Raw genomic sequence first — 24,209 nt, 5'->3', positions numbered from 1 at the left:
GGAAAATGGAGCTACAGTGCTATGCATAAGTTTAGACACCCATGCTAAAGTTGACTAAAAAGAGGAATAAAAAATCATCTTTTGGAAATTGAACTTAATGCCTTAATTTAAAAAATTAGGATAAATCCAACCTTCAAGGACACCAATTTTCTTTGTGAATGAATAATGTATCGTAAATACATAAATGTTCTTCCTTAAAATACAGGGTGCATAAGTTTGGACACCCCTATGTTAAATTCCCATAGAGGCAGGCAGATTTTTATTTTTAAGGATTTTTATTTTATTTTTTGTTTAGGATACTATGCATCCTGATAAAGTTCCCTTGGCCTTTGGAATTAAAATAGCCCCACATCATCACATAGCCTTCACCATACCTAGAGATTGGCATGGGGTACTTTCCATAAGATCATCTCTCAATGCAAATCAAACCAGCTATTAGGCTAACTGAAATAAAACCATGCCAATCTCTAGGTATGGTGAAGGCTATGTGATGATGTGGGGCTATTTTAATTCCAAAGGCCAAGGGAACTTTATCAGGATGCATAGTATCCTGGATCCATGAAGTAACTGGCCTTTAAAAATAAAAATCTGCCTGCCTCTATGGGAATTTAACATAGGGGTGTCCAGACTTATGCACCCTGTATTTTAAGGAAGAACATTTATTTATTTACGATGCATTATTCATTCACAAAGAAAATTGGTGTCCTTAAAGGTTGGATTTTTCCTATTTTTTTTAAATTACGGCATTAAGTTCAGTTTCCAAAAGATGATTTTTTATTCCTCTTTTTAGTCAACTTTAGTATGGGTGTCTAAACTTATGCATAGCACTGTATAATGTAAGTGAGCATCTTTTTTTATGTATTTGGACCTAGGCCTATGTGTAGCAGTGACTATGGCAAGCCGTTTTAGCTTAAATTGTACCCAGCGTTACTCGTCGTAATTGCATTTTTACTAGTAAGAATTCAAATTGAGAGCTCTACAATTCATATCTTACTAGTAGCAATTACAATTAGAGAGCTCTCTAATTCAATTATTACTAGTAAAAATTACAATTAGAGCGCTCTCTAATTCAATTATTACTAGTAAGAATTACAATTACAAAGCTCTCTAATTCCATTCTTACTAGTAACAATTCCAATTAGAGAGCTCTACAAATAAATTTTTACTAGTCATATGTCTCCATTGACTTCCATTCATTTTTAATTACGGAGCTCTACAATTGAATTGTTACTAGTAAGAATTCCAATTAGAGAGCTCTCTATTTCAATTGTTACTAGTAAGAATGCAATTGCAGAGCTCTTAAATTCAATTACAGAGCTCTGCAATTATACATATCTTTAAAGGTGCTGTATGTAACTTTTTTTATAAAATGAATCCTTTTTTTATTGCCCGTCTGTGAAGGGGTTGTAATCACACATTACAATGATCCACTTTTCGCGTTTTGCTATTACCTCTGAAGGCCAGTATTCCTATTTTTATGTGAAGTCTCCGGGTCGGATTTTCTGCGAAATCCACCGGATGTGACGTGCATGCGCGATCCCGAGCCTCTCCGTTTTATATACAGTCTATTGCGACGGCACTGCAGCTAACGACATGGAGTCTGATAACACCAAAAAACGACCTGCCTCCAGCACAACACTGACTCCAACACAAACTCCAAAAAAAAAAAAATTTTTATCTGCTGAAGCTCGTCAGGCCAAACGTCAATCGGATCGACTCAGGACGAAAACACGGATCAACATTGGCAGAGCGTTTGAATTATGGAGAGACCTCCGCTTTGTTTTAGGTATAAAAACAGACCCTGGGTTGGCTTTCATCCTTTTGGACAGGTAAGCTAACAATCCTTCAAAGCATGTAAAATATATTGTGATTTTGTGCTTTAGTTGGCTCAAGTTAGACATCATTAGTTCGCCAGCTAACGCCGACCATTTGCTAACGTTATCTGATGTGAAAGACTACAGTTGTAACTTTATTGCTTTTCACGAGCACGAGCGCTGTTGTTGCAATCTGAAACATCACCGCTAGAGGCCGCTGGATCCTACATACAGCACCTTTAATTCGTTTTTTTACTAGTAAAAATTCAATTAGAGAGCTCTGTAATTGCATTCTTACTAGTAAGAATTTAATTAGAGAGCTCTCTTATTGTAATAGTTACTAGTAATAATTGAATTGTAGAGCTCTCTAATTGTTATTGTTACTAGTAATAATTGAATTAGAGAGCTCTCTAATTGTAATTCTTACTAGTAACAATTCAATTGTAGAGCTCTCTAATTGTAATTCTTACTAGTAACAATTCAATTGTAGAGCTCTGTAATTAAAAATAAATGGAAGTAAATGGAGACATATGACTAGTAAAAATTCATTTGTAGAGCTCTCTAATTGTAATTGTTACTAGTAAGAATTGAATTAGAGAGCTCTGCAATTGGAATTCTTACTAGTAATAATTGGATTAGAGAGCTCTCTAATTGTAATTGCAACTAGTAAGAATTTAATTGTAGAGCTCTCTAATTGAATTCTTACTAGTAAAAATACAATTACGACGAGTAACGCTTGGTACAATTAAAGCTAAAACGGCTTGCCATAAGTGACAGTAACAATGTGTTATTATGGTGCGCCGTCACCAGCAGTTTTGCGTAGCGGGGGGCCCGCCTTGATAATCCTGCTTAAGGGCCCGGTGTTGGCTCGTTACGCCACTGTCTTGATATGATCATTTTTCGGAAATTTAAATAAGGACACCGATCTGTTTTCTAAGTGATTGCATCCAGGGAATACGCATTTACATGACGAAGGCATAGCCAGAGCCGTGGGCATAGTAGCTAGCAAACTGTAGGCTGTCTGATAGTAACTCGCGATTGAGCGATAGGCTTAGTGACTCCGTGCGTCATCAAGTAGGGGCCCAATCAAGCTCAGGGGGTCGCAGTGCGTCATCGAGCCCCCGTTTTAGCCCCGGATTTTTTGGGCGGGGCTAAAACGGGGGCTCAATGACGCACTGAAGCCCCTGAGCTCCTGGACACGCCCCTACTCGATGACGCACTGGAGCCCCTGACGCTGCCCCCTCCGCTAACAATATAGCACATTCATTCACATCAGTTTGCCGATCGCGAGTTACTGTCAGTACTATTAGTTACTACAGCCTACAGTTTGCTAGCTAGCTATGCCTTCGTCACGGAAATGAGTACTACCTGGATGCGATCATGTACAAAACAGATCGGTGTCCTTATTTAAATTTACGAAAAACGATCACATCAAGAAGAGGTGGATTAATTTTGTGAAGAGCCACCTTGATGGACAGCTGAGGATCACCGCCAAAACCCGCCTCTGTAGTGATCATTTTACACGGGATAGTTTTATAAACTTTAGTCGGAGACAACTGGGATTCACAGATAATTCGCTGTTACTGGTGAATGGGGCCGAACGATTATCTCCCGCCTCGGCCTTCACCCTCCCGTCGCGCCGACAACTGGTGCCATCGTCGGCAGTGCGAGCCCACCAATGAGTGTAAGTTGCCTTGTGTGCTTATGTTATAATTATAGTAGGTAACGTTAGTCCAGGCTCGAACATGGCTTTGTAAAACCTAGGAGCATTCATTCCGTCTGTAGCGGTGACAGTTGAGTGTGGCGACGGCAGCTTTCCCGCGAGTGGGCGTGGTTTCAGCGCAGCCAGTGGACACGCCCCCAGCGTTTGAGAGCTGAGACTACTGCTCATTTTTTCAAGATTTTGATAGCTTATTTTATGTACTTGCCGGCTTTTTTATCATTCAAATTTGGCTGGGTGGCTAATAACACATGTTTCTGTGGTGTGACAAACTCAGAACACATACTTAATTTTGACTTTACAGGGACTTTAAGCATTTCAGGGGTTATGTATGTCCTCATCAACCATTTATGTTGCAATAGCTTCATTCTTGTATTAATCGTTTGTATTTGAGCTTTAAAGCATGCTTTTGACCACTCAGTTTCCTCGATATCCTCTTTAATATCCCAAACTCCAAGCCCTCATTCTATCTTTACTGGGATTCCTTATCATATGAGATAAGTGTAGCATATAATACAGAAATTTGGCGTTTCCCATGTCCATGCTTTATCATAATATTCTCCAGACAGGACAGCGGCGGCTCCCGAAGGGCATCACAATGCTTTGATGAAATAAAATGTTTCAATTGTAAGTACTTAAAAAACATGTTTTTGAGGAATTGAATATTTCAGACTCAAGTCATTAAATGTTAACAAAATGCCTTTGTCATATAAATCTCCAATTTTTTGCACACCTCTACCAGCCCAAACCTTAAAACCGCCGTCTGCCCTGCCCGGAGTGAACTGTGCATTACTCCAAATAGGAGAGAACTGAGAAATAGGAGGTGTATCACCAATATGTTTGTGAGCTTTGAACCATATATCAATGGTATTCTTTAGGAAAGGATTTGTTGTTTGTTTTTTTAAGGTCTTTGGATCTGATGAATATAAGTATAATCTTAATGGGAGCTTAGATATTGTTTGTTCAATAGAAACCCAGGCTGGAGGAGACCGTGTGAGGAAGTAAAACATAGCGCATCGAAGCTGAGCGGCCCAGTAGTACCACTGTAAACTCGGCATCTGTAAACCACCCCTGTCATATGGAAGATACAGTAGTCTAAGCCTAAGTCTAGATTTTCTATTGTTCCAGATAAACCTACAAAGACTCTTGTTAATTTCCTTAAAAAAATGTTTTGGCAGTGGCAGTGACTGAAACAGGTATAAAAATTTCGGCAGAGTTACCATCTTAATCAAATTAATTCGGCCAATCATTGATATGGGCATTGTTGTCCATTTTTCAATTGATTCACGTACTTCACCCATTAGCGGATCATAATTTGCTTTATTTACATAATTTTATTCATTTGGGGGGTAATCTTAACTCCAAGATATGTAAATCCTTCTCTTGCATTAAAAAATGGCGATCTTATGACTGGGTTACTCCTTTCCTCCTTGTTTAGGAAGAGTATGGAAGATTTTGTGTCATTAATATTATATCCCGAAAACTTACCAAACCTATTAATTAATTGTAATACTGCTGGTATGCTAGTTGATAATTTGGACAAGAAAAGTATCACATCATCTGCGTATAGCGATATTCTATGGTCTCCAATAGTAATTCCTGACAGATTTGCTTCATTTCGAATAGAGATGGCTAGCGGCTCAATGGCCAGAACAAACAATAATGGGGACAGAGGGCAGTCCTGACGGGTTGATCTTTCTAGGGTTATTTGGCTTGATAAATTGTTATTAGTCCTTACACATGCCACAGGGCCAGTGTATAGTAACTGTATCCATTTTAAAAACTTTCCCCCAATTCCATATCTTGGCAATACATTGAACAAATAGGGCTGCTCTATTCTATCAAATGCCTGTCTTGCATCTAAAGACAATAGTGCATTGTCTCTGGCATTATTATTACAGTGAATTATATTAAGGACTCGTCTAATGTTATGAAAGCCCTGACGGCTCCTTACAAATCCATTCTGATCATTATGCACTAAAAAAGGGACGTATAGGTCTAGTCTTTTAGCAAGAACTTTACATAATATTTTTGTGTCCACTCCCATGAGACTAATTGGCCTATATGATGAGCAATCAGTTGATGCTTTACCAGGTTTTAAAATAAGAGTTATTGTAGCAAGTCTTAAAGTTAGAGGTAGGTTACCAATATCAAATGATTCATTAAACAGATTCAAAAGTGGAGTTAACAACTGCTTCAGGAAAGTTTTGTAAAATTCTATAGGCAAGCCGTCAGGCCCAGGAACTTTACCTGAATTTACGCTTTTTATGGCTTGCAATAATTCTTGTTCAGTTATATCATAATCCAATTCCTTCCTGACCTCCTCAGTGAGTACTTGAAATTGAAGATGGTCAAGAAAAGCATCTCGATCAACAAAGTCGGCAGAAGATTCTGATCTATACAATGATTGATAAAAGTCTTTGAATGCATTATTAATATCTTGTGGATCGCTTTAAACGCTTCCCATCTAATTGATGCATTAGTTTGATCAGTATTAATTTCAAAATAAATGTCAATCTTCTTTTCAACATATTTAACAAACTCTGGATTTTGGAGCCACCATACCTGCAGACGCCAGTTAGTGGGAGATATTTTTAGCTTGTCAAAAAATATAGATAAGGAAATGGGCGAATGGTCACTTATAACTATACAATCATACCAACAATTTTTTATTTTTGATACCAATTCTTGAGATACTAAAAAATAATTAATATGTGATCTAGATTTATGTATCCCTGTATTCCAATTTACCTGGGTTAAGTTTCCTCCATATCTCTGTCAAATTCAAGTCAGTCATATATTGTATTATGGTTTTCCTCGATTGAGATTTTTGGGGATCGGATTTTGTTGATCGATCTACCAGAGGGTCCAAAGTACAATTAAAGTCCCCACCTATTATATTTAGGCCGTGTAAAGACGATAAAGTTAAAAAGAAATTTTCAAAAAATGTGGGTTTGTCTTCATTAGGTCCGTAGATGCTAGCCAGATTTAATGCAATAGAAAGTATATTACCCTGAGCAATAACAAACCTTCCTTGAGGGTCTTGAACAATATTAGTAAGTTGAAAAGGAATTGTCTTATGAACGCCTCGAGCATAATTATTATACGTTGCGTGTACAACTTGACCAGGCCATCTTCGTCGTACATGTTTAATTTCAGAAATTGTAAAATGGACTTCCTGAAGAAAAATTATTGTAGAATGTGAGTTTTTAAGCCTGTTCATAACCTGTTTCAATTTAGTTAACTTATTGAGTCCCCGGACATTCCAACTTGTAAATCTCAAATCAGACAATTTAGAATTTTCCATAATGCTTTAAGAACATAATAACTATCCATATTGAGTGTGACATAAAAATTAAAACAAGTTAAAAAATAAAACTAAAAAAATGAACCAATTAGAACAAGTCCCCTTAATCCTTGAGATCCCATTCCCTTCCCTTACTTAAACAACCTATGTAAGGGCAGTGCCAATCCACACCAACGAGGAGTGGCAAAAACTGTGTAGGTACACTTCTCAGACAGCCCACCCAGTTCGTCCCCGCAACTCCGCATTTCACCAGCTCTAGTGCCAAACGACTCAACCATATACCAAAAATTAAATTGCACAAGCCTACTTGGTGCGTAACAAAAAGTGTCCACCAGATATGGTAATTAGAGTCCACGTACAGAAAAAATATATATATATAAAGTGCAAATATTATATAAAAAATAAAGAAAATTAAAAAATATATATATTGCACTTTTTTGTCCTCAAGTCCAGTACGGTTATCTATATTCCGTGGCCATATAGAAATTACAAATCTAGCTCGATAGGAAGTCCTCAGCTTCTTCAGGTGTGGAGAAAAGAATTATTTTCCCCTCGTGAAGAATCCTCATCTTGCAAGGATGTAATTGAAATCCCCTAAAGGATCCATTCTCAATGAACTTTTTCTTCACTGCGTTGAATGGACTCCGTGTCTTCATGGTTTCCGCTGAGAAGTCTTGTGCAAAGAAGATCTTGTGGTTCTCCTGGGTGATCACACGCTTTTTGGCTGTTTGAAACACAAACTCCCGATCTTGAAATAGTGAAAAACGAATGATTACCGCTCTGCTCTTACCCGGCCTCGGTTTCGCCAAAGTGCGGTGTGCCCTTTCCAAAATGAAGGTTCTAGAGGTATCAAGACCCAGCCAGATCGGTAGCATGTGTTGAATGAACTCCACCATGGGTCGAGTTTTTTCCGCTGACTCTGGTAGTCCCACAAGCCTCAAATTCTTGCGCCTCCTTGCAATTCTCCAAGTCCTCCGTCTTTGACTCTAAATAAGCCATGCGTTTTACAGCATCAGTCAGCTGCAGTTTCACCCTTTCTATATCATCTTCCCAGTCTGCATGAGAAATCATAGCGGTAGGTCACGCAAGTTTATGTGCTGATTAAACAAGTCCGTATTTCTTGTAACTGATTGTTTTATATGTAATACTTGTATAATCGTGACTTTAACCCCCGCTGTAGTGGACACACATATGTTTTATTTATTATTTTTATTTCTATATTAATTTTATCCTTTATTAATTACAGTGTGTCGTGCATTGCTGCCGCACGCTGCTCTAAAGTGCTGAACAAGTCCTCATATACTGTTCTGTTACTGCAGGTACATGAATTATTGTTGTATGTTCTGAAAATGTGTTTTGTAAAAGTTTATGCCCAGTCTGCATGAGAAATCATAGCGTGTGTCGTGCATTGCTGCCGCACGCTGCTCTAAAGTAGGGATGCACCGAAATGAAAATTCTTGGCCGAAACCGAAAACCGAAAAAGAGGAAACCAAGGCCGAAAACCGAAAACCGAAACACTGAAAGAAATTATGCCAATTATTGTTAGTACCATTGCATTTATGGCTATGACTGTGTACTAAGTTTACTAAAATCAAGGCATTGCAATTGCATAAATTAATATTAAAGTTTCAAAGAATAAATCCATAAAAATTTTATGCAAATATTTATTTAGCATTTGCAAAGTATAAAATTAAATGTTTAACTTGACCCCTCATGTGTACATTAAATAATAATGTAAAAGCCTACTGGCCTGGAGAAAGGTTTAAAAATGAAATGTTCTCTCATAAAAACAAAGTGCATTTTAGGTCAATACTGCCATAGCCCAAAATAATATCTGCAGTTATATGCTCATGGACGTGAGTTGCAAAAACCATAAACAGCTCAGGTAAACCTCTGAGAAATGACGGCTGCTCTGCACACACACGCAAAGGGCTCTCGCTCCCTCTCTCTGCCGCGCGCGCTACGTATGCGCGCTCATGCTCGCTCGCGATTCCGGGAGATTTAAACTAATTTGCGGGCATTAGGGAGCCGGTATCAATACGCGGGAGACTCCCGGAACTTCCGGAAGACTTGGGATGTCTGTGTTTTGAAAATCGCTGTCCGTGGGTCACTCTTAGATATATTTAAATACGTCCACACCGCAGATATGTAATGTTGCTTCAGACAAGCACGTGCAGGTCGCGGTGTCTGCTGTTTGCGTCATCACAACATTTCGGCCGTATTGTTTCGGTGATAAAAGTCTTTCGGCCGAAAACCGAAAATGCACTTTTGGGCCATTTTCGGCCGAAAATTTTCGGTGGCCGAATATTCGGTGCATCCCTACTCTAAAGTGCTGAACAAGTCCTCATATACTGTTCTGTTACTGCAGATCAAATAAAGAGAATTGAGAGACGAACTACAGCGTTCATGAGTATTACTTGAAGCCTAACACAACGCAGATAACACACCGCTACACCTGCAGCTAACTTAGCACCGCGGCTAGGTCGGCCTGTTGTGCATCGGCTATGTTGTTAGCAGCATCAGCGGCTAACACATTTGTGGTAGTTGTTCTGTTTCTTTGTGAGCCGCGTGGTTTTGGTCCAACCCCACAGTCTTCAATGGTCAATTGTTTAGACATTGTGCTGACCCGGTTTTAAGCATGAATAAGTCGGGTTTTCAAGATTTTTTGCAAAGTCGCGGGGTGCACTCCAACTAAGCTGCCATCTCGGTCCGCGGCCCCACAGCGATTCAGAAACTGACACAGACTGATTCATGCTCCATACTGTTCACACACATTTCAGTTCAGTTAGAACCAGATGCATATTTGTATTGATGATTATGATTTTATTATTTTATATCCGATTGTTGATATTTGTGTTTTGAAAAAGTTTTTGATTGATGTTTTTACTCCTAACCAATTTTCTACATTAAAAATTATCTTTTTATTTGGGCTAGTAAAATTCCAGAAAAACACCAGAGACTGTGACATTTTCAAGCCCTGATATAATAGAATTTCAGTTCAAATATTTGAGTTCTATTCCAAATATTGTAAAATAATGTCTCGTAAATCTAAATGTTTGCGGTACATTTCTATTCATTTTCTGTTCTATAGAACAAAACTGAACAATTATTTTTAATGTAGTTCATATTCATATCTGTTTAATGCTACTATAAAATCCATATTTCAGCACTTATTCTCCTCTGTATGAACTGTTGCTGACAAAAACTCAATGATTTGTGTAACGCAGGTGAACTCTGTCTCTTGAGGATCTGAATCTGTTGTTGTTCTCCTGCAGATCTAAAGCCGAAGCCTGAACTCACATCAGATCCTGCAGGAGCTGCGCTGACTGGAAACACAGTGACTTTGACCTGTCGCATGGATCCGTCCACTGGAAACTGGGACTCTTACTGGTACAAACACACACTGAACCCTGAGACAGAGAAGAAAGAAGCAAACCCCTACAGCCTGAAGATTGATTCAGTGTCTGATGGAGGCCAGTACAGGTGTAAAGCTGGAAGAGGGAAACAAGTCTATTACACACAATACAGTGATGCACTGTGGGTAAATGTTACAGGTGAGAGAGACTGTAGTGTGTGATGCAACAAATACAGATCAGAGACAATATCTACACAACTTCTGAAACTATAAATGCAATAATCTGTGTTTGTACAGAGAGTCCTAAAGCTGTGGTGACGGTACGACCTGATGAACGAGTGTTTAGAGGAGAAACAGTCACTCTCAGATGTGATATAAAGTGGGGAGGAGACACTGAGTGGACATACAGATGGGAAATAGAGGGAACCAACAACCAAAACACTGTCAGCCGAACCTCAACACAAGAGTTGAACATCAGCAGTGTTGATCTCTTTCACCGCGGTAAATACACCTGTACAGGACAGATACACACTCAAAGCTCTCAGCGCAGTGATGCTGTTACACTGACTGTCTCAGGTGAGTGTGTGTTTGTTGTTATCAGCTTCTCCATCAGTTTCTCTACGGCTCTGTAACTCGTGATGTTTTGTTCAGCTGAAGCTCAGGCATCAGTGCGAGTGTCTCCACAGCCGTGGCTGACTGAAGGAGAATCAGTGACTCTGACCTGTGAGGTTTCAGGCTCCTCTAAAGGCTGGACGTTCAGCTGGTTCAGAGATCATGATCATCTGTCAGACAGCAGCAGAGGAGCTGGAGGATCTTACACTCTCAGTCCTGCTGCTCTACAGCACACAGGAGTTTATACGTGCAGAGCAGAGAGAGGACAACCAGCCTATTACACACACAACAGCAGCTCACAGATACTGTGGATCACTGGTGAGGGTTTATGCTTGTGCTCATCCGGATCTGTGTTTCACTGCAGTCTCTGTGCTGTCAGTTTTGATTGAGATTTTCCTCTTTTCAGGAGTTTCTGCTTCAGTGTCTCTGGTCATCAATCCCAGCAGAAGTCAACACTTCTCATCTGACTCTCTCTCTCTGAGCTGTGAGGATCAGAGTAACTCTACTGGATGGACAGTGAGAAGATACACAGACAAAGACACACAAACTTGTGCAAAACAAACAGGATCTCGATGTGTAATCGACTCTCTCAGCACATCTGACACTGGAGTGTACTGGTGTGAGTCTAAATCTGGAGAGAAACGTCTTCCTCGAAACATCACTGTACATGGTGAGTCCGGTTTATAATCGTGACATTTGCACTCATTCTAATCTAAATTCTAACAAAAAGTCTACATACATTTACATATTTTCTGTACAGCTGATACATTGTATAATTTTAATGAGTTTTTCCCCACGTATTTTTTATCATGATGTTAGATGAACCTGAACTTAAAGGTGCTGTATGTAACTTTTCTACTGAAATTAATCCTTTTTTTATTGCCTCTGTGTGAAGGAGTTGTAAACTCACATTAAAATGATCCACTTTGCGGGTTTTGCTATTACCTCGGAAAGCAAGTATTCTTATTTTTATGTGAAGGTCCCGGGTCGGATTTACCGCGAAATCCAGTGACGTGACCTGCACGCGCGCTCCCGAGCCTCTCGCCTCTACTGCACTCAACAGCGACGACACTGCAGCTTATGACATGGACTTATGACTTATGCAACTTATGACATGTCTGATAACACTAAGAAACGACCTGCTCACAGCACAACACAGACTCAAACACAAACTCCACATTTTGATAAAAAAAAATAAAAAAGTTTTTTCTGCTGAAGCTCGTAAGGCCAGACGTGAATCGCATGAACTTCGGGTTTAAAAACACGGCTCAACATCTGAATCATGGAGAAACCTTATCTACAAACCTAGAATGTTCATTTCCTGAAGAAAATGTGAAGTGGTGCTTGCAGTGGCAAAATTCGGCACGGTTGATAGGGTTCCATACTTACCATGGTACGAGCATGAAGCATTAGTTCAACGTCAAGCTGATAAAAGTAGCCTATTATTGTAACGTTGCAGTGGGAGTTTACCTTAGTTTCCAGCATGCTGTGTGATGCTTTCTCCGGTGTGTTGCGTCTCAGTCTGGAAGGTACCCACAGTGCCGTTTATATACTGTCTATGCACAGTGCTCACTCATAAATTCGAGCACGCGCGTGCAAACTTATTGGTTGCAATCTGAAACATCACCGCTAGAGGTCACTGAAAACTACATACAGCACCTTTAAATGCCACATAAAAGCAAAGCAATCAAGCAATTCACGTTCATCAGACAGTCTCTTCCCATATAAAGCTGCAAAATGGACCTGATTTTATGCCAGTGGTTAAAAATCTGATAAACAACCAACAAACTCTAATGAAAATTTGTTTCTATTTTACATTTTGGCAAATCGGTGGCTAATTGGTTGCTTTCGCTTTTTGGGATTTTATTTTGGTAAGGCATATGAAGACATGATAAGGCATTCAAACCGATGCAATACTGTCAACAGAAAGTTTTCTACTCGCCCCTTCCAACCCTCTCAAACAATCCACCATAATAAAGAGAGCAGAAGTGCCCATGTGACAGTGAATAACCAATAAGAAATAAAGAATTAATGTCATGGAAATCCAGCGCATCACTCTGTACTGTAGATGCACGGTCGAGACCCGGGTACCTTAAATGAGTCCCTTTGACTATTCCCCGATCTAGTTCCTCTTCTGGTGCACCAGAAGAAAATAAGAAATGGCTACTTCAGCTGATAAGCCTTGGTGACCTGAGGATTACAGTGAGGGTTTCCCCGACGAGACCACCTCCTCGGGTCCCTCACTCCTCTATCGCATCGCAAGCATGCTGAGACTGCGTTTGTGTGTGGTTTATGTTCTCTCATGAGAGCATGACCACGTCGGCATGTTGTCCATCTTGCCTTTCTCGTAAATGCCTGGCAGCTTCCGGATGGGATTACTGGTCCTTCTCATGGGGGACCTAGCGTTTCATTCGAGGCTCCAGGGGAGGATCAGATGTCGCTCGCTGCATCGGAGAGAGGGATGTTATGCTTTGGAAATGAAGATTATGCTTAGCTTCCCATTGTAATGGTGTGTGTGCTCATGCTGAATCAGTTTCAGAGTTGACAGCCATGCTTTCCCGGGCTGTAGCGCAAGGGACCCGTTCTAAGTGTCGGCTTGCTATGCCACTCCTGCTCGCTGGGCCGGATATGTGCGTTTATTTGCTCCAGTAGAGTTCCCCAGAAATGGCTAACCCTGTTGAGTTCCTTCGTCACCTCCGGCAGTCAGACGCGGTGGAGAGTCTGATGCCAGGCCTAACACCCGAATGCATTGTGGAACCTGTGTTAGGCTGGGTGTCCATATGTAGTGATCCCTGAGGCGATCCCACGTGTATTTGGTTAGTCCACTTTAGACATTCTACTAACTATAAGTAACTTTTCAACTACGTCAACTAACTCACATTAGAGTAGTAGGCTGTAGTGGACTGTAAGTACACTGTTAGGTTATGGTTAGGTGTTAGGGTTTGGGTTAGGAGAATAAGTTGACTTGTAGGTGCCAAGTTACTTATAGTCTGTAGATTGTCTATTGGGGGACCAACAAAAAGTGTTAGCAAATATTAAGCAAACAGTCTACTAATACTCTAATGACAGTTAGTTGGCATGTAGCTGCAAAGTTACTTATAGTTAGTAGAATGTCTAAAGTGGACTATCGAAATAAAGAGTTACTGTGTATTCTTCCACGGTACGGCTACCCGGTTCGGCTAGCCCGTGTCTTTCCCTCGATAGAGTCCGCTCTATCGTCTCTGCTGGTGTTCTTTCCCCCTTGGATTAGGCTGGAACCACCCCAGAGACTGCCATATGTTGCACTACCCTGCTTGACTAGTCCATATGTGTAACTCCACATTTCACCTCCCTCCGGGCAGGATGTGGTTTCTGCAGCGTTCCCTTTCTCTAGAAGGGTACGCTTTCCCAGCGTTATTCAATAATCAAGCATAGCGTTAGTTCTGGCAGGTCACGTTAGTCAAGCTCGCATCAGTGATTCTCAGCTGATCCACATCTACCTATAGGAATACGACACCTATCATCGTATACATACATAAGCTCCTTCAGTATTATCAGCAGCTATTGCGTTTCTCAGGAGCTAATTACCCTCCTCCATCCCCAGCTCCTCCTCTCGCCCAGTCAGGATTTGCCATTCTGATTCCCCTTGAATCAGAATAAATTCTCGAATTATGTTGTACTTTAAAATCTTGAATTAAATATATTTGCAAACATTCATGTTGGTTCTGTTCTGTTTACCCCAAGGGGGTTATTGCTGTTCTCCCTGCTCTTATCCATGCTAGGCTGCATGGATGTGCAGGGAGTTCTCGCCCAGAACGGAACCATACCGCCAATCCAAACTGTATGCTAATTGTCAATCATATTTGACGGTAGTGGTCCTGACAGAAGTCACACTGAGTGGGTCTGTGACTGACCCTCTCTGCTTGAGCCCTGATCTCACGCTCCAACATTTGGGGGCGGACCAGGAGACTCGAGCAGAGCACTGGAAGGGCCAGCAAAAGTGATGTGTTGGTAGATATAACCAATTCGTCGTCCAGTTCTGACGGACAAGGGAACGTGGCCGACTGAAAGTGAACATCTCGTTTATGTATGTAACCCTTGTTCCCTGAAGGAGGAAATGGAGACGTATGTCCTGTCGCCACAGTTGCTATACCTCCGCTGTGCAGCCGTCACTAAACTCGGCTCCTCAGCGAAAAAACAGAGATGCAACACACCTGCTGCTCGTTACTAGGGATTGTAGTATATATGGGCTATGAATCATTCGTTCGTTTGTTCTGAATTAACAAATTCGGACTTTCTGTGTTTTCTAAGCACATTCCTTTTTGCTTTCACACTCTGAACCCCCCGAATGCAAATAATTTTGTGTTGGCTCCAGCTAGACTGGAGCAAATGGACTTTTACGACACTAATTGCACCTCAGAGACACTCCAGAACCTGAAACCAACATTCTTTGTCCCCTGTGGGGGAGCCTCAAACAGACCCACAGAGAGATAACAAAACTTTCTGTTAAGACACACACACAAACATCCTTTGTGTTTAACTTAGAACTTAGAGATATCCCTTGATATATGTACAATTCCATTATGCATGTTGATTAGTGTTGTTTTGATCATATAGTCATGATCTTCGAGTGTTTGGCTCTGAAATGTATTTTTGAAGAATGTTTCTCCCAGTGGAATCACATCTCTCTCTCTCCGAGCCAGAGACCCAGGTGGCCAGGAGATCTCACACACACACACCCCCACACACACACATTCCAAAACACACATTAACACACACACAGACAAACACCACCTATGGAACTTTTCAGAGAAAAGTACCCCTAAATGTTTAAATGTATTCCCTTTTGTGCTTAGATGTCCTCACATGTCACCCTGGAAGGGTCTACAATTTTATTGTGTTAATCAAATTTAAAATGCCTATAATCGTGTTTTTGAGTGTAATTTTCTACTCTTAAATGTTTTACCTGTCATCCGTGGTATCTGTTTAACCGTCGTGTTTTGACTAAAACACTCATACCTGCGAGATTACAGTAAAATGTAATCTTCTGTGTGTACAATCTTTCTGGGTAGTAATGACGAAAATTCGTACCATCATAAACCATGCAGATTAGTTATCCTTACAAAACAAAGAAAAGATCTTCCCGCCCGAGATGCTCTAAGATGATTGGTCCGCGTAAGCAGGGTAGGCAGGAACTCATCTGCTCCATAAGAGACTGACACCGAAGTTCCTCAGGGAGCACTTTTTAGGTGAGAGGTTTTCTGGGTCCATGGCTTCCTTTTTGGGAGCATTCTCCGTTTCTCTTTTATTTTATTTAAGTCTTTTCTTTATTTTCATCTTCGGACTCAGCGAAGCAAACGCAGCAAGCAACTTCAACTCAAAGAAAAAGACTTTGAAAATCCTGCGACCGCGCTTACCGGAAGAGACGAGAGCGCAAGCCCTGCTTTCTTAAAGAAACGCACGCTGCTCTTAACGACACACGCACGACTCTGCATTCTTCAGCAACAAAGAGAGCCATACGCAAGTATTGATTGGATTTGATTGATGTGATTTCTTGTTGTCTCTCTCAAGGTTACATTGCCTGTGATTTTGCCATGCTGAGATCATCTCGGTGATCCCTCTCATCCTGACCTTTAGTTTCACTTTCTCCCTTTCATCCTCTCCCTCTCTCATCTGTTATCCGGTTGGTCTTGTAATGTTTTCGTCCATATGTTTCTGTTGTAAATATATGTATTTACTCTGTGTATACTCGTAGTTTCGATGTAGTATTAGTCCAATTATTAAAATTCCTTATATCCTTGATTGTCTCTGTTTTAAATGCCCATAGAACCAAGTCAATGAGATGTTTTCGATCTTAAGCTACATGTCATGATCCTGCCATCTAGTCTTTAATTTTCCCTGGTCTTGAGGCAGGATCATGGCAGACCCATGTTTTATGTGTAAGCACATGGCCATTTGTTTGGGCTGTGTGCTTGCGTTGTCTCGTTCTCTGCCCCGCCCCCCTTGTTATCCTTGTTTAGTCATCATTGCTTTACCCTTGTCACCTGTTTCCCTCATTAGTTTCTCCCTATTTTCTCCCTTTGTGTTTGCTGTCCTGTGCCGGTTCATTGTTAATCAATGTTAAATCTACTGTGAGTACCTGTTGAAAGTCTTGTCTTGAAAGAAGCGTTTTTGTTCCTGTCTTAGCTGTTAGTTAATTGTTTAGTTATCTGTCTAAGTCTTAGTCTAGTCTTGTTAGTCTTATACAGTCATTCCTGTCTTGTTTTGCCCCCTCGTGGGTTTTGTTTTCCCTTTTTGTATATAATAAACCTTGTGTGTCCTGCAAACGTACTCGGTTACTAACGTAACCTCGGTTCTCTCTAGAGAGGGAACGAGTACTGCGTAAAAGTCTTACGCTAGGGGAAAATCTCTTTTCCGCGAGATACTGAAGCCAAAAATTATCCTTAATTTTGAAATAATGTAAAACGCGTTGCGGCAGCATGCAGACACAGGCGAGACGGCTCGCGCGCCTATTGGCTGCCCTGCGGAACACAGTGTAAAACGCCGTGCATGCTAAGATCCAGCACCAAAGTCCCAAGGGCAAGTGCCCGGGCTCATATAGTACATGATCATAAGGGACTCACAGAGAGCCCAGGAAAGAGTGGCTAGAATAGCATCATTCCTGTAATAATATAACATCCTATAAGGAGCAGTTATACTGATGATGTGTCGTACAGTCAGGGCGACCCCCGGCCTGGACTGACGAATATAGTCGGTCTTACACACTGCCCATAGAGCTGCGCGATCAAACAGCGATTTGCGTGTTTGCATTTGCTCAAGCAGTTTCAGTATTCTGGCCCGAACACATCAGGGCAGACAGTACCGATTTTAGACAGAAAGCAGCTTAGCCTGCAAGGCGGGAACCTCTAGGTTATAAAACCTTATAAATGTAGACGGGGAGGCCCAGCCTGCCGCCATACAGATATCTTGCAAGGCAATCCCACTAGACCAAGCCCACGACGAGGCCACGCCTCTCGTGGAGTGTGCTCTGACACCTAATGGGCACTGTAAGCCCTTAGAGGTATAAGCCAGCGCTATAGCATCAACTATCCAACTGGATAGGCTCTGTTTCGACACGGCAAGTCCCTTAGAACGTCCGTAGAGTGAAAACAAAGAGCTGCTCTGTCTGTCTGAAAACAGACGTGCGAGACACATAAGCTCTTAATGCTCTGACTAGGCAAAGGAAGCTTGCGTCTCCTTCCTCGTCAGAGACCGGTAGGGCTGACAGGGAAATGACCTGCGCCCTAAACGGTGTGTTGAGGGATTTTGGAACATAACCGTGCTTAGGTTTGAGTATAACTCTTGAGTCATTAGGCCCAAACTCCATGCACGTCGCGCTTACTGAGAGCGTGTGTAAGTCCCCTATGCGCTTCACTGAAGCGAGAGCCAGAAGAAACACTGTCTTGAAAGACAGGTGTTTAAGATCAATCGTCTGTAAAGGCTCGAATGGGTCACCTTTCATGGCTTCCAGCACTGTAGAAAGGTCCCATACAGGGACTGAGGGAGGTCTGGGAGGATTCAGTCTCTTAGCTCCTCTAAGGAAGCGGATGACTAAATCGTTCCTTCCTACTGACTGACCCAGCGTTGTTTTTGAGAACGCTGCTATGGCCGCCACATACACTTTGAGCGTGGAAGGGGTCCTGCCCTTGTCCAACAGCTCTTGTAGGAAGGAGAGAACCTCCGTCACCCCACAGTCTAGGGGCGACACGCCACGAGCTGTGCACCAGCTGGAGAACACTGACCATTTCGAGGAATAGAGACGTCGAGTAGACGGAGCTCTAGCCTGCGTGATCGTGTTTAACACTCCGCTTGGGAGGTCAGCGGGTACCCGTTGATGGCCCAAACATGAAGGGACCACAGCTCTGGGCGCGGATGCCAAAACGAGCCCTTGGCCTGAGAGAGGAGGTCCCTCCTCACTGGCACTGGCCATGGGGCAGTGCTTGCTAGCTGCATCAGAACTGGGAACCAGGGTTGGTTTTTCCAGAGCGGCGCTACGAGTAGCACTGAGCATCCTTCTCTGATCCGTTCTATCACCTGAGGCAGGAGAGAGACGGGAGGAAAGGCATAGAGCGGGCGGCGGGGCCATACATGAGCCAGCGCATCCCTGCTCTTGGAGAAAAATTCCAGACAGTGAGCGTTTTCTTGAGACGCAAACAGGTCTACTTCCACTCTGCTGAATTTCTTCCACAGCAGCTGGACTGTCTGTGGGTGTAGAGGCCACTCGCCTGTCGGAACATTGTTCCTGAACAGTCTGTCCGGTCCTACGTTTAGGAGCCCTGGCACATGCGCTGCTCTCAGTGAGAGCAGGTTGCGCTGAGCCCACACCAGGAGGCGTTCTGTCAGCCTGTGCAGGTTTCGGGACCTGAGGCCGCCCTGGCGATTTATGTAGGACACTACTGACATGTTGTCCGAGCGGACCAGGACGTGGTGTCCTTGTATTTGGGGACAAAAACGCGTCAGCGCATTGTCTACTGCCAACATTTCGAGGCAGCTTATGTGTAGGAGCTTCTCCCGTTCTGACCATTGGCCGAAGAACGGTCTGCCCTTGAGCAGTGCTCCCCATCCCAAGGTGGATGCGTCCGTAGACACTACCTTCACACTCGAGGAAGTCCCCAGGCTTACACCTGATTGGTACAAGTCGTTTGCTTTCCAAGGTTTCAGAGCTGCGATGCATTTCTGATTGACCTTGAGACGAAGCAGACCGGAAGCCCACGCTCGGCGCGGTACTTGCGCTTTCAGCCAGAACTGTAGCGGGTGCATGCGAAGCAATCCCAGCTGAAGTACTGATGATGCTGAGGCCATGAGACCTAGCATCCTCTGAAATTTCTTGAGCGAGACAGATGCGCCGCAGCGTAAAGAGCTCGCTGCGCGCTGAATGTCTAGTACGCGCTGTGGTGACAGTCGCGCTATCATAGACAGCGAGTCCAGTTCTGTGCCCAGAAAAGATATTATCTGTCTGGGAGACAGAGAACTCTTCGCCCAATTGACTCTGAGACCCAGATTCTCGAGGTGATCGAGCAAAATGGTCCTGTGCTCTATGAGCACCGAGTGAGATTGAGCTAGAATCAGCCAATCGTCCAAGTAGTTCAATACTCGCATGCCCTGTAGTCTGAGGGGTGCGAGCGCTGCGTCCATGCACATCGTACATGTACGGGGTGCTAGAGACAAGCCGAACGGTAGGACTGAGCACTGATATGCCTGGCCCTCTAAGGCGAATCTCAAATGTCGCCTGTGACGTGACGCTATTTGTATTTGAAAATATGCGTCTTTCAGATCTATTGACACAAACCAATTTCCTCGGCGAATCTGCGTGAGGATTTTTCTGGTCGTGAGCATTCTGAGCTGTCGCTTCGCAAGCACTCTGTTCAGTTGCTTTAGATCTAGTATGGGTCTGAGACCCCCGTCTTTTTTCAGTACCAGGAAGTATCTGCTGTATAGCCCTCCTTTGCTCTGAGCTTGAGATAAAGGCTCTATGGCCCCTTTGCTCAACAGTTTCAAAATTTCGGCTCGAAGTAGGTGGTGCTACTTCTGTTTTTACCGTAGTTTCGACGCGCTTCACATAGCGGCGAGAGCGTCGGCAAAACTGTAGCGAATAGCCTCTTTCTATAATGTCTAGCACCCACTTCAAAACCCCTGGGTAGCCTAGCCCATGCATCTGCACGAATGGCTAGGGGCTGAATGCGGAGCGCGCTCTGGTCGCTCAGCGACAGAGGGGCTTTGGTGTGCTGCAACATAAGCGTCGCGCTTTGAGGCAGGGGGCGCGCTGATAACAGTGGGCAGATTGCCCGCGCTCGACTCCTTTGCGGTGGTCAACCGAGAGGGGAGGGCTAGACATGCACCGACATTTCGGCTGACGAGAATTATTGGCCAAAAATATGCCGCCCCGCCCCTCCCCTCCGTGTTCAGCAATCAGGTTTCACTCTGGCTCAGCATGTTTGGTGACTTTGCGAGCGGCTCCTCTTCCGAAGAAGCGTGTTCCGCTGTGTGAGTGCGCTGTGCACTCAGGTCTGTGTTCGCAGTGCGTTCTGCAACCTCTGTGTGTGTGTGTGTGTGTGTGTGTGTGTGTGTGTGTGTGTGTGTGTGTGAGTGTTGTGCGCTCTGCTCAGTCACTCATGGCCCAAACGCATGTACCGTTCATGCTCACCAGAAAGGCAAAGTCCACTAAAAACGTGGCGACATGAAATTTCTCTGGACTTGTTTCTGTTTGCAGTAGCCCTACTGTGCTGTAACGTGTGTATAGCCGTGCTGGGCAACGCTGGTAAAATGACGCTAGACTCTTGTTCACTGACCTCTCCCTGCTATCTGCTCACATGCTATGATGATAATAGCTTTGTAGGACTACTTTATTTTGATAATAGGTAAAACAATAAATCTGTTAAATATGATTCTGCTGCATAGAACTGAATGAAGAATAATATATTGATATTAAATATTATTTTAATATAGGTCTATTTTCTGTCCAATTACTTGAAATAGTGTGGTTACGGCCAAGTGCATCCAGAATTTTCAGGGTCAAAATTTTCATTTCGGTGCATCCCTACATATATATCCCTACTCGGTATATGCGAGACAGAACAGCTGATGCAATTATCGCATGCCAATGGGCATTGGCTCGGTTAGGTTACACTCTAAGTAGATTGGTCTTTCAAAGTGATCCTCAATTTGTTGGTCAGTTCCGCCGTATGTCTCCATTCCCTTCTTCTCATGACATCAGGTTAGACTACACGACACTAGTATAAAAAAGCATGAGAGGGTCTAACTTTCATTTTAAAAGTGTCGCCACTAAACAATCTTGAGAGGTATAAAGTACAATTCATAATATCAAATATTTTTCTCATGTATTCTTATTATTTACAGCATTAAACACTCATTTCTTGTGTTTGTAGACGGTGAGGTGATTCTGGAGAGTTCTGTTGATCCTGTGATTGAGGGAGAGACTCTGACTCTACACTGTTTACATCGATCTACAAACTCCCTGATCCTCAGCGCTGATTTCTATAAAGACGGATCACTGATCCAGAATCAGACGACAGGAGAGATGAACATCACTACTGTTTCAAAGTCACATGAGGGTTTCTACTACTGTAAAACAGAGAGAGTACAGTCACTCCACAGCTGGATCTCAGTCAGAGTCAGAGGTCAGTGACGATCAGTGATGATATTATTGTAATATGATCATACAGGATCACGTCACTCACGGACAGATCTGTGTGTTTGTCATGTTCTTCAGTCTCAACAGCTTCATCTTCTCTTCTGGTCATTGGTGTGTCTGTAGGATTGAGTGTTTGCTTGTTGTTCTTCATCTCACTGGTTCTGCTGTGGAGACACAAACACAAGAAAGGTGTGGAGCAGTTCATCACATGTTATGAATTATTAAACCACATGAACAGCAACAAATGGAAGATACAGTTTCTGAAGCCTAGACAGTCACTGCACGTTTATTAATAAATGAGCAGTTAATGCATGTAATCAGATTATATGTGAGTGACAAAACTCTTACAGTGACCATAATGATCTTTGTCTCTATTGTAGATCAGCACTGTAACATTCAACAGACATCAGTCCCGAATCCATCTGGAGAATCTCAAGCGTTAAACTCTCCTCTGCAGTCTGGTCAGATGCAATAACAAATTATTTAAAGGGATAGTTCACACACACAAATGAATTCTGTCATAATTTACTTTTATGTCATTACAAACCTGTATGATTTTCATGCTGTTGAACACAAAAGAAGATGTTTTGAAAAATGTCTGTTTTTCTCGTGCATTAAACGTGGTCCGATGTTGCCTGAAACCCAACATTCATCAAAATATATTTTGAACTATCCCTTTAAGCTTTATGTATGTTTTATTAAAAATGTTTTGTTCAAGACTGATTTTACCTTTTGTCCTCAAAATGTTTGCTGTCAAGCAGATTCTGACCACATTTATGATGATGTGATGCCAGCGAATAAGAGAGACAAAGGTGGAGTATTAAACTTTATATAAACACTTATAATTTAAAATCATCAAATATCATTCATGTCGGCTTGACTTGTTTATTTTAGAGCCGCTGGAAGACGTCACATATTCAGAGGTCACTGTTAAGAAAAACATATCCGCGGATAAAGGTTAAAAACCCTCTTCAATAGAGTCATTAACCAATAACATTGACAGTGTCTGTTTTTATATTGCATAAAATATGAATAAATATTTTCATGAATTAACTATTTTTCTAGACGATACCATGGCAAAGTCAAATAATGTGATGTACTCAGAAGTCGGAGCAAAAGTAAAGAAAAGCAAAGGTGAGATCCTGTTTTTCCTGAAGTACAGCATATTTCCAGCATATTCTGAATAATCTGATTTATTTTCTGTTCTGTATTAGATATTAATACTGCAGGACCCAGTGATTTGACTTACGCACAGATCAATATACAGGACAAGAAGAAAAGCAAGAGCAAAGGTAAACGCTCAACAAACTGCATCTAAACACAACTGTCTGAATGAATCATCACATTTAACTAGATATAATATATAATGCCTCTAAATTATCAGGAAAAGAGAACAATTTACTATCATTAACAGAACTGATAAAGACCTTCATTTTGGAAATGTAACAACAGTCTCAACAATCACATATTTACTGTAGTGAATAAGACTGATAATAAGAGTCAGATAATCGAGCTGGTGTTCTTCATGACAGGCGCTGGACTTGCTGATGTTATGATTGAAATGAAATCTAAGGAGAATCAAAGAGGTAATAAAGAGATGCTCTGAAATATTGTCTTCAACAGGTTACAGATCATGTGAAAATAAAAGATATAAAATAATATACAATATTTAAACAGCACCTGCTAATAAATGTTCATTGTGGTTTGAGAGGTTCTGTTCTCTCTTGATATAATCATGGATTATCAGTTATTATTGTAGTTGCAGATGTAAAGCGTGTGTTTATTCTCTGTTTCTCTTGTTCACTGTCAGGGAAGAGCAGCGAGTCTGGAGACACTTTATACTCTGAACTGAAGAACAACACAGATAGAGGTGAGAGAAACAGAGTCAAGCTTCATCACTGTTAAAGTTGAACTATTAAACATCAACAGATCAGAATGATTCATAAAGTCATGTGGATCATTGAGGAAGTGTGAAAATCTCATCATAACATTTGTGTTCTTCAGGTGCTGATGCTGGAGTCGGTGATGCAACGTATGCTCAAGTTTTAAGGAAGAAAGGTCACAAAACCAATAAAACACGTACGATTTTTCTTACAATGATTTTACAGTCACTGACAAGAAGTTCACAATTTGCACTTTCATGTAGAATATAAATCTGTTTTTAGTGATTCAGTTCAGTTATTGTGAGGATCAGGTTCATTGTGATCTTAAAACTGTAAATCATCAACAGC

General features: G+C 41.9%; 1 protein-coding gene across 2 annotated transcripts in view; it reads left to right on the top strand.

The window, feature by feature from the left end:
• LOC311287751 (basement membrane-specific heparan sulfate proteoglycan core protein-like) overlaps positions 1-24,209 on the top strand; it is a 280,443-nt gene that overhangs the window by 254,839 nt on the left and 1,395 nt on the right. For both annotated transcript variants that reach the window (XM_084404780.1, XM_084404781.1), the window contains 14 exons: positions 10,117-10,395; positions 10,494-10,772; positions 10,848-11,126; positions 11,215-11,478; positions 21,713-21,964; positions 22,057-22,167; positions 22,359-22,439; positions 22,740-22,790; positions 22,873-22,935; positions 23,044-23,112; positions 23,193-23,270; positions 23,511-23,564; positions 23,789-23,848; positions 23,983-24,057. In XM_084404780.1, the coding sequence (XP_084260906.1) occupies positions 10,117-10,395; positions 10,494-10,772; positions 10,848-11,126; positions 11,215-11,478; positions 21,713-21,964; positions 22,057-22,167; positions 22,359-22,439; positions 22,740-22,790; positions 22,873-22,935; positions 23,044-23,112; positions 23,193-23,270; positions 23,511-23,564; positions 23,789-23,848; positions 23,983-24,057 (1,995 nt within the window). The remainder of the gene's footprint in view (positions 1-10,116; positions 10,396-10,493; positions 10,773-10,847; positions 11,127-11,214; positions 11,479-21,712; positions 21,965-22,056; positions 22,168-22,358; positions 22,440-22,739; positions 22,791-22,872; positions 22,936-23,043; positions 23,113-23,192; positions 23,271-23,510; positions 23,565-23,788; positions 23,849-23,982; positions 24,058-24,209) is intronic.

Source organism: Rutilus rutilus (assembly GCF_951802725.1).
Source record: "Rutilus rutilus genome assembly, chromosome: 3".
In the NCBI taxonomy this organism is placed as follows: domain Eukaryota; kingdom Metazoa; phylum Chordata; class Actinopteri; order Cypriniformes; family Leuciscidae; genus Rutilus; species Rutilus rutilus.
The sequence above is the reverse complement of the archived record's forward strand: the minus strand, read 5'-3'. Positions and strand labels throughout refer to the sequence as shown.